The 8,176-nt window shown below is 62.2% G+C and overlaps 1 protein-coding gene across 1 annotated transcript; it reads right to left on the bottom strand.

Moving 5' to 3' along the window:
- Positions 1-538: 538 nt before the first annotated feature.
- On the bottom strand, positions 539-6,831 carry ALX3 (ALX homeobox 3). Its single transcript, XM_075055805.1, has 4 exons — positions 6,576-6,831; positions 2,988-3,292; positions 1,574-1,636; positions 539-887 (listed from the first exon to the last, which is right to left on the bottom strand). The coding sequence occupies exons 1-4, from the start codon at positions 6,814-6,816 to the stop codon at positions 570-572; spliced, it is 927 nt and encodes a 308-aa protein (XP_074911906.1). The 5' UTR covers positions 6,817-6,831; the 3' UTR covers positions 539-569.
- Between the last annotated feature and the right edge of the window lie 1,345 nt (positions 6,832-8,176).

Genomic DNA, 8,176 nt, shown 5'->3' with positions numbered 1-8,176 from the left:
CTGCCATTGCTGGCTATGCTGGGGGAGGTCAGTGGCCAAATTTCAGCTGGGGAGGGGAGCGCTAACCCCAAAACAACCCAGTGCCCCTTGCCCCGGTGCACCCCTCACTGGCACAGTCCCCTCCCTGGACATACCCAAGGCTGGTGCCCCCCAGGTCAGGCAGGGAGGGAGGCAGGTGGGGGGGCCAAGAGGCTGCGACCCTGCTGCAAACCACTGGGTATCTCCATCAAATCCTATTCACTGAAGGTGCTTGGGTGAAGGGGGGGGGCTCATTTTTTGGGAGCCACTTTCAGGGTCCTGAGCTGCCAGTGCCAGCCCCGCTGGGACAGACTGGGTTTGGGGGTGACCCTTTTCCCTCCCCAGCAGTCCCACTTTTGACACCCCCCCCCCACATGACAGCAGTGTGATGGAGTGGGCTGGGATGCAGGAAAGCTCGCGGAGATCGGGGTGCACAGGGAGAGGGGTAAGGGTGACCCCACCAACCTGCTCCCAAACCCTGGTACTGGGTGGGGGGAGGACACGCTCCGGGGTGGGGGGGTGAACGGTCCGTGTCCCTCCCCACAGATCGATCACGTAGCCCAGTTCAGCAGGCTGCTGGTCGCCTCTTTGCTCTTCATCCTCAGCGGCACCAGAGCGGGCGACTTGTAGTCGTGGTCGGGTGCTGGCTCGAAGGGGTGGGTGCCCAGGGCCGGGGGGGGTAGGCTGTGCAGGGAGTAGAGGCTGTTGATGCCGGGGTGGGGGCCGGGAGAAGCGGGGATGCCCATGAAGCCGGCGATGTTGCTGTGAGTGTGGGGGTACGGAGACATGCAGGGGGATGGGATGCTCTCGGGGGGCAGGAGCCCTGCGGGGCTCCCGGGGCCGGAGCTTGGCCACAGGTTGTTCTGCAGCTGAAAAAAAGGACCAAAAAAAAAAAAAAAAAAAAAGGCCCAAAGTGAAGCAGGGGGAGGGCAGCTGAGGGTGGGGACCACATCACCCCCACCTTGGATCCCCTTCACCCTCCACCTTGGACACCCCTCACCCATTCACCCACAGGGTGCAAAGTGAGGGATGCCTTTGCTTTATTTTAATTGCCCTGGAGGGGGGCGTTGAATCCTGTTGAAATCTTCCTCCCCCATGCAGGGTGGTGGTGGTAGCATTTGGCATTGGGGATGCGTGTGAAGCTGAACTTTAAATTATTTGTATGTTTTTCAGTGTTGGAAGAAAAAAAAAAGGCAGTTTTGCAGAAATAGGGGGGCAGGAAGTACTGATGTATGTGGAACAGCTAAAGGGGCTTCTTTTGGGGGACACCCCCCCAAAACCTGCCCCAAAGGGCATGTTCCCATGGGAGATGGAGTGGGACATTAAAGCAGCATCTTCCTGCATATGGCAAAATGTGATGCTGCATCTTTCCCCCTTTTCCATCCAGGGCCAGGTGCTTTTCCCAAGGGTGGATGGAATCATAGGGCCCACGGGCGAGAAGGGGCAAAAATAGGTCATGTGTGTCGCCCTGCGGGGACCCTGCGTGCAACGGGATGGGACCCCTACCCTGGGAGGGGGAGGGGGACGGGCAGGCAGCCACCGCAGCATCTCTCACCTCCTGGATTTTCCCATAACGTTCCCGTTTCCGCCACTTGGCCCGTCGGTTCTGGAACCAGACCTGGGGGATGGAGGAGAGGGCTGAGGCACAGGGACCCCTGCCTGCCTGGGGTGAGATGGGCAGCCCTCTGCCCAGGTCCATGCTCATCTTCCCGGCAGGAAAAGAGCCCTAATACCATGCCCCAGCATCTCGGTAAACTGGAGGTGAACAGAGGAAGCCACCCTTCTGCGCAGCCCCGTTTGAGCTCACCAGCCTTTTTCTCTACCAAGAACAGAAATATCTCTTAGCCCTCTTGGAAAAGAAGCAGTCCTGCTCCGTGCACAGTCCTTTTCTCTCCCTTGTGTTTCTGGGCCTCGTTTAGCCCAGGTTTCGATGGAGAATGAGGCTCTCTGGGTCCTGCATGGTCATGATGACCCACCTGCATGTCCCCTCTGTGCTGCTGGATGGGGTTGAGGACTGGAGGTGGCTGGAGCGGTGACGGCTCCAGCAGCATCTCCTGGAGAGGAGGACATGGTACCGGGATTCTCATCACAGGGCTCTCATGGTTACAGGTAATTTCATCTAAATTCACCCCAAATCAGGGCTTGGAAGCTGTGGTGGGTGCTGGCTGGCTGGGTGGTTGCAGGCTTGGGGTGCATGTCCCCTGCCTGTGCCTTGTCACCAGCTCCTGTCCCATGGGGAGGGCAGCACCTAGGAGTCGATGGCTTGAGGCACCCAGCACTCAATGGGTGCTCCCTGCTCGCTTCATTACCCACCCACTTTCACTTTTCTCCCCATCGGGTGCCCCCTCCAGCCACTTCTTCCCGCTGGGAGCCTCAAACCACATGGAGATGCCTCTGGAAAGAGCTCGCTGGCCTGACACGAGTGTGATGTCGGCAGAGCCGGGGGGGCAAGGGAGGTCCTCATCCTGCCCCATATCCTGGGATGTGCCACCCCCAGCCCCATCTGCGCTGAGCTCTTTGGGATCCCTCTCCTGGGATGGCAGCTCCATTGCTGCTAGTCCTGGGCTGGAGAGAGCTGAGATGGGGGTTGAGTTGGGGAGGGAGGTTGGGGATGATGGATGCATGGGGGGGGATCACGTTAGGGGATGCTGGGGGGGCAGGTTGGCAGTGACGGCCCAAATTTTGGCTCTTCCTGCCCCTTGGGTGCTGCAGAGGAGGGGACAAGGGGAGAAGTGGAGAGAGCTCAGAAAGGCAACTGGCATCCACACCCTGTGGCGGTGGGTGAAGCCAGCGCCTCGGCTGGGATTTCCCCTCTGGGGCTTAGCATAATCCTCCTGGGAAAAACAGCTTCTAGCTCAGCATCACCCTGTGGAAAAGGGGAAAAACATCCTCTAACTCTGCCCAGCACCACCTGGGGTGGCTGTGCCCATCCCTATGGAAGCCTGGGAGCCAGGGACCCGTGCCCATACCTGCACCCTGGCTTCGGTCAGGTCCGTCCGTAGTGCCAGCTGCTCACGGGCATAGACATCAGGGTAATGTGTTTTCTGGAAAACCTTCTCCAACTCCTCTAGCTGGAATGTGCTGAAGGTCGTCCTGTTCCTCCGCTTCTTGCTCTTGCTCTTGCCGAGGGGCTCAGGGAGCTCGGGGACCCCGTGTTCCCGTAGGCTGCCCAGGGGTGCTGCCAGCGGGCACCCCAGCTCCCCTGGGGCTTTCACGGGGGCCCGGCAGGCTGCGGGCATCACCTGGTACCCGCCTTTGCATCCCTTCTCGCCGCCTGGCAGGGGGGGAGGCACAAGACGGGGTGGTGTTAATGGTGCTAATGAAGTTAAGAGCTCTCGGTGCCCACAGCCCCAACCCTCTCCTCCCATCCCTGTGTGGTCCCGGTCATGCCAGGGGGATGCTGGGGTACAGGAGCAAGGGGCTCGGCACAGGCATGCAGCAGGTCGAATCCATCACCAGGGAAGGCAAAAATCCCTTGGGGAGCTGTGGGGAGGCAATGCTCCCCGAGGGTGTGCGGGGGGGGAAGCCTGGCTGGTGCAGGGGAGGACCCACGGCTGGGGGTCCCACTTGGGGACCCTCTCAGATGCTGCTAGTCAGGGATGGGCGAGGAGAGGCAGAGAAGGCGAGCGCAGGATCGTCTTGCGTACGGGGCTTTACTCAACTCTCCTCGTCCCTCTCCTTCCGTTCCCTTCCAGCACGGGCTGACGCCTTCACCCTGCTCAGCTGCGCCCAGGGCAGAGACATCAGATCCACCAGTAACCCCAGCCCACCCTGGCACTGGGCCGTATCCAGACCCCCACGCCTGAGCTCGGTTCAAGGAGATCCTCTGCCTGCCCCTGGGGCCAGCATTTCCCTGTAGCTGTAAGTCTCCCGAAAGCATTTGGAAAGGAGTGAAAAATAAAACCATCCCTTTTTGCTCGAGAAGAGCTCCCCTTCCCCACCCTCCTGTGAGGCCGGGGGGCCAGAGCAAGAAGTTTGGGGGTTCCCCCCCCCTTCCCCTCACTGCTGCGGCATCTCATGAAATTGGTTCAAGGAGATAAGTCACTGCCATGCATTTCGGAGGTCACCTTTGTCTCCTGGGAGGGTTGTCTGTCCCTACACGGGGACACACGGGGCTCCGTGGCTCCAGCCAGTGCTGGGTGCTGCTGGGACCCCGAGGACCTGAATCAGTGAAGGGAGAACTGAAGGGGGACTTGGGGTGTCGCCTGGGAAGGAGACAACCCAAAAATGCTGGGTTTTGCCCTGGTCTCACCCCCACCCCAAGCACCAGCTCCAGAGACTTGGGCTTGTTGCAGGTGGAGAGAACTGTTCCCTTTGGAGGGGCAGGATCAGGCCCAAGGCTGGGCCTTGGGCACAGCGCAGCAGTCAGGGCCGGCGAGGGAGGAAATCGCCTCCTTTGGGATGGATCCTCCTTCCCAGCCCGTTAACCATCACATCCCGGTGGAGCGGGGAAACGGGGTCCCCATCCCTACAGACCCACTGGCAGCTCCGCGCCCCCCGAACCAGCCCCTACCGCGGCCTTTTCCAGACTTTCGGTTTTGATTTTTGGTTGTTTCCTAATTAAGGCAATTTGGGGGTTACGGCGCACAGCAGAGAGCCAAAATCCAGCTGCTTTGAATTAATGGGAAAATGTTATCTGGGGGGAGGTTTGGGGGGCGATTGCTCCCCGTCCCTCTCGGTACCGACCTGTCTACGTGCCCGGTGGTGGGTAACGGTGAAGGGATGAGGCCAAATTGCCATTTCCTCCCCGCTTTGTCCTCTGAAGGGCTTGGCCACCAGGTCGGGGGTTTTTAATGATAAAAAACAAGTCCCACCAAGGAGTGGAGCGAAGGCAAAAAACCCAAGTGTGACCGAAAATAAGGAAAAATGACCGGGGAAAAAAAATTCCTGCCACACAAAGCAGTCTGATAAATGCATTGGGTTTGGGGTTTTTTCCCCCTTTTCAAAGGCAACATGCTGCATTTCTGAGCAATCCCTGGGTTTCGGCATTGGAGACAAATAAATAAATGGCCAGAAAGAAGGAGAAGGCAGGAAGGGAGCAGGATACGGGCGTGTAGCTAAATAAACACGGCGTCGCAGGGGGACAAAGAGGATGGGAAAAACCGAAGATATAGATATTTTCTTTCCCCCCCTCCTTCCCTGACACCCCCTGAAAGATTTGGCGGCGCTGGGGAAGTCAGCAGCTGGGGCACAGCTGTACAATTCTTGGGTTAACCGGGAGGGGAAAAGGAGAACTCAAAGGGATCATTAGAGAAGGGATGGGGGCACGGAAAGGACTCCCGGGAACCGGGGGAGACACCCCAGCCGCCAGCGAAAAGCACCCCCGGGGACGGCAGCATTCCCCCCCCCCTGCACCGGGAGCAGGTAAGCACGGTGGAGGGGACCGGCCCGGTGTCCCCAGTACCCCCAGGGCTTTTTCTACCTGTTTCCCCCCCAACCCCGGCCGGGAGCGGGGCGGCTTTGCTGGGCCCCACCTGGTTCCCATTACACCCGCGGCGGTGCCTTTTTCCTCTTATATTAAAATGAAGGAGGTGAGGGGGGGGGGAGGAATAAAAGGCCCGTGGGACGGGGGAGCCCCGGAGGGACGGGATGAGCCCGATCAGTCCCGGCCGGAGCCCCCGACGGTCCCGGCCGGGAGGGAAAGTGCGAGGGAGCGGCGGCGGCGGCGGCTGCTCGGCCGGTGGGAGCGACGGGGAGAGCTCCCGGGGAAGGGTCTCGTCCTGCCCGGGCCCGGAGAGGGGTGCGGAGCCCCGGGAGCCGGAGGAGCGGCGTGTCCCGGGAGGCCCGGAGCCGTGCCCCCGGTAGCACCGGGGAGACGGGAGAGCTGGAGCCCCGGGGCTGTGCACCGGGGAGCGCCGTGCCCCGCAATCCCCGCGGCCCGGTCTCTGCCCGGGCCCGGAGCCCCGGAGCCGTCCGTGCGGCGGGAGCGCCGGTTGTTGCCGCCGGTGAGGCCCGGGGACGGGAGGCGGCGGCCGGCCGCGCCTTTCCAGCCTCCTGCGAGGGACGGGGCCGTTCTCCGTCCCCGGTTAACGGGCTCCAGCCCCGTCGGGACCCGCCGCTCCTCCGCCCGGGGTTGCGGCGGGCCCGGGCCGGTCCCCGCCGTCGCGGCAGCGGGGCCGGGTCTCTCCCACCGCCGCTTCTCCCTCTTTCCCCCCCCCCCCCCAATCCCCGCCGTCCCCACCGTTTTTGGAGGGAGAGAAGGAGACCGGAGACCTCGGTCTCTGTCGCGACACAGTCCCGACTGCCCGACAGACGGGAGCACCGGCCCGGCCCTCGCCGGCTCCCGTCGGGGGGATGCCCTGGCCGCCTCCGCTCCGACGGGGCTATATCGCGACAGCGGCCGCCTCGATGAAGCCCAGTGGGGTGGGGTGGGCAAGAGTGTCGGCGATAGGACGCTCTGGGCGGGGGGGGATCAGGGCTGGGGGGTCCCGGCAGACACCGAGGGCAGCGGCAGGATCAGACCCCGGCGAAAGAGGAGGAAAGAGAAGCAGGAGAGGCCGGGGCGGGGGGGTTGGCGGCCCCGGCTCCCCCCATCCACCCGCCGCTCCCCTCGGTACCTGCAGCCCCGGCCGGGTAGAAGGGCTTCCCATGGACGGCCACGGCGAGGGGGCCCGGGCCGGAGACCCCCAGGTACCGGGGGTCCGCCTTGTCCGGCGGACAGCGGGCCGGGCGGGGGCTGAGCGGCGGCGGTTGTTGCCGGGGGGGTCCCGGTGGACCGAAAGCGAAGGTGGTGGGAGCCCGGGGAAGCCCCGGGGGGGGGCCAGCCCGGCGAAAGGCCGGGCAGCCCGGTGCCTCCATGGCGCAGGTTGGAGGGAGCGGGGGCGGCCGGCGGGGAGCGGATTTTGTGCGGGGGGCCGGGGAGGAGGGGGATGGTGGGGATGGGAAGGGAGGGATCGCCAAGCACACCCCCCCCCCCCCAAACACACCCACCCCCACCCCGGCCCACTTCCCCCACTCCACAGCCAGTCACGTGCGTCCTCCCATCCACTTCGTTAACCCTCTAATCCCAGTTCCCCCCCACCCCACCCCAGCCCCGAGGTGCCCTTCCCGAGTGGGTCGGACCAGAGCAGCGGTCCCCCGCCATCCTCGAGGCTGGGGCCGTGGGGGGAGTCCTGCTCCTCCCCTCCCAGCGCTCCCAGTGTCTCCCAGCTACAGGAAATGCCCAGGGCCCTTCCTTGATTTAAAGCTTCATCCCCAACTGCTACGAGCAGCTGAAAATCCCAGGCAGGGGGAGAAACTTCCATTTTTCAGACACCCTCTGGATTCTTTTTTCCCCTTCCCAAGCTGTACTGAACCCATATGCAGCCTTTCCCCACCCAAGGCCGGGGCTGAGGCCTGGGCAGCTCGGTTCAGGAATGATGGTGGCCCTGGGACACAGGATCCAGGGATGATGGTGACCCTGGGAGACAAGATCCAGGATCCCACAGGGCCGTGTCTGCCCTTGGAGCAGGCGCTGGGCTCTGCTGCCGTGGGTAGTGTTTGCTTCCAGCACCGAGGAGGTCCTGTCCTGCTCCCTGCGTGTCCCTGCCGCTGGTCCCACACCCCAGGACATGGGTCCCCCCATCCCCAGCAGCCTGGCTTTGGCTTTTGCAGCGGGTGCCGGTGTTGGGGCAGAGCGGATCAGAGCTTGCCTGGATTTTATTTTTTTTTTTATCGTCTCGCCTCCTTTTTTGCTCCTCTGCATCCACCCACTTTGGAGCCGCTTCGGCTGCTCCCCAGGACTGGGAGTTTGGCTTGGTGAAGGGGGGGCTTACACAGCTTTGGGGGTGTTTGTGTGCAAAACGATGGGGCAGGTTTGGCAATTCAAAGGCTCGGTGTCAGAGAGAGAGGAGATTAAATAACAGGCACGGAGAAACAAGGACATATCTGGGCTGAAGGGTGATGTTTTATGCCTCCATTTGCTGTTTTCCCCTACGCACAACACAGACCGCGGCTTTTAACTCATCCTATGGCATCGCTCCTTGCTCTAGGTCTAGGGAAAAAATAACCTGCAGGTATCGGGGCTGCAGGGCAGGGGATGAACTGCATGGGAGCAGCAAAAAGAGGCGGAGAAGGACCAGGCGGATCGCAGCCGTGTGATGTTAAATAGCGGAACAACAGGATAACGCTGACCATTAAATAACATTATGCAGCATGCTATCGCTTTTATTGGCGGTGC

This window comes from Buteo buteo, chromosome 23 (assembly GCF_964188355.1).
Source record: "Buteo buteo chromosome 23, bButBut1.hap1.1, whole genome shotgun sequence".
NCBI classification, from domain to species: domain Eukaryota; kingdom Metazoa; phylum Chordata; class Aves; order Accipitriformes; family Accipitridae; genus Buteo; species Buteo buteo.
The sequence above is the reverse complement of the archived record's forward strand: the minus strand, read 5'-3'. Positions and strand labels throughout refer to the sequence as shown.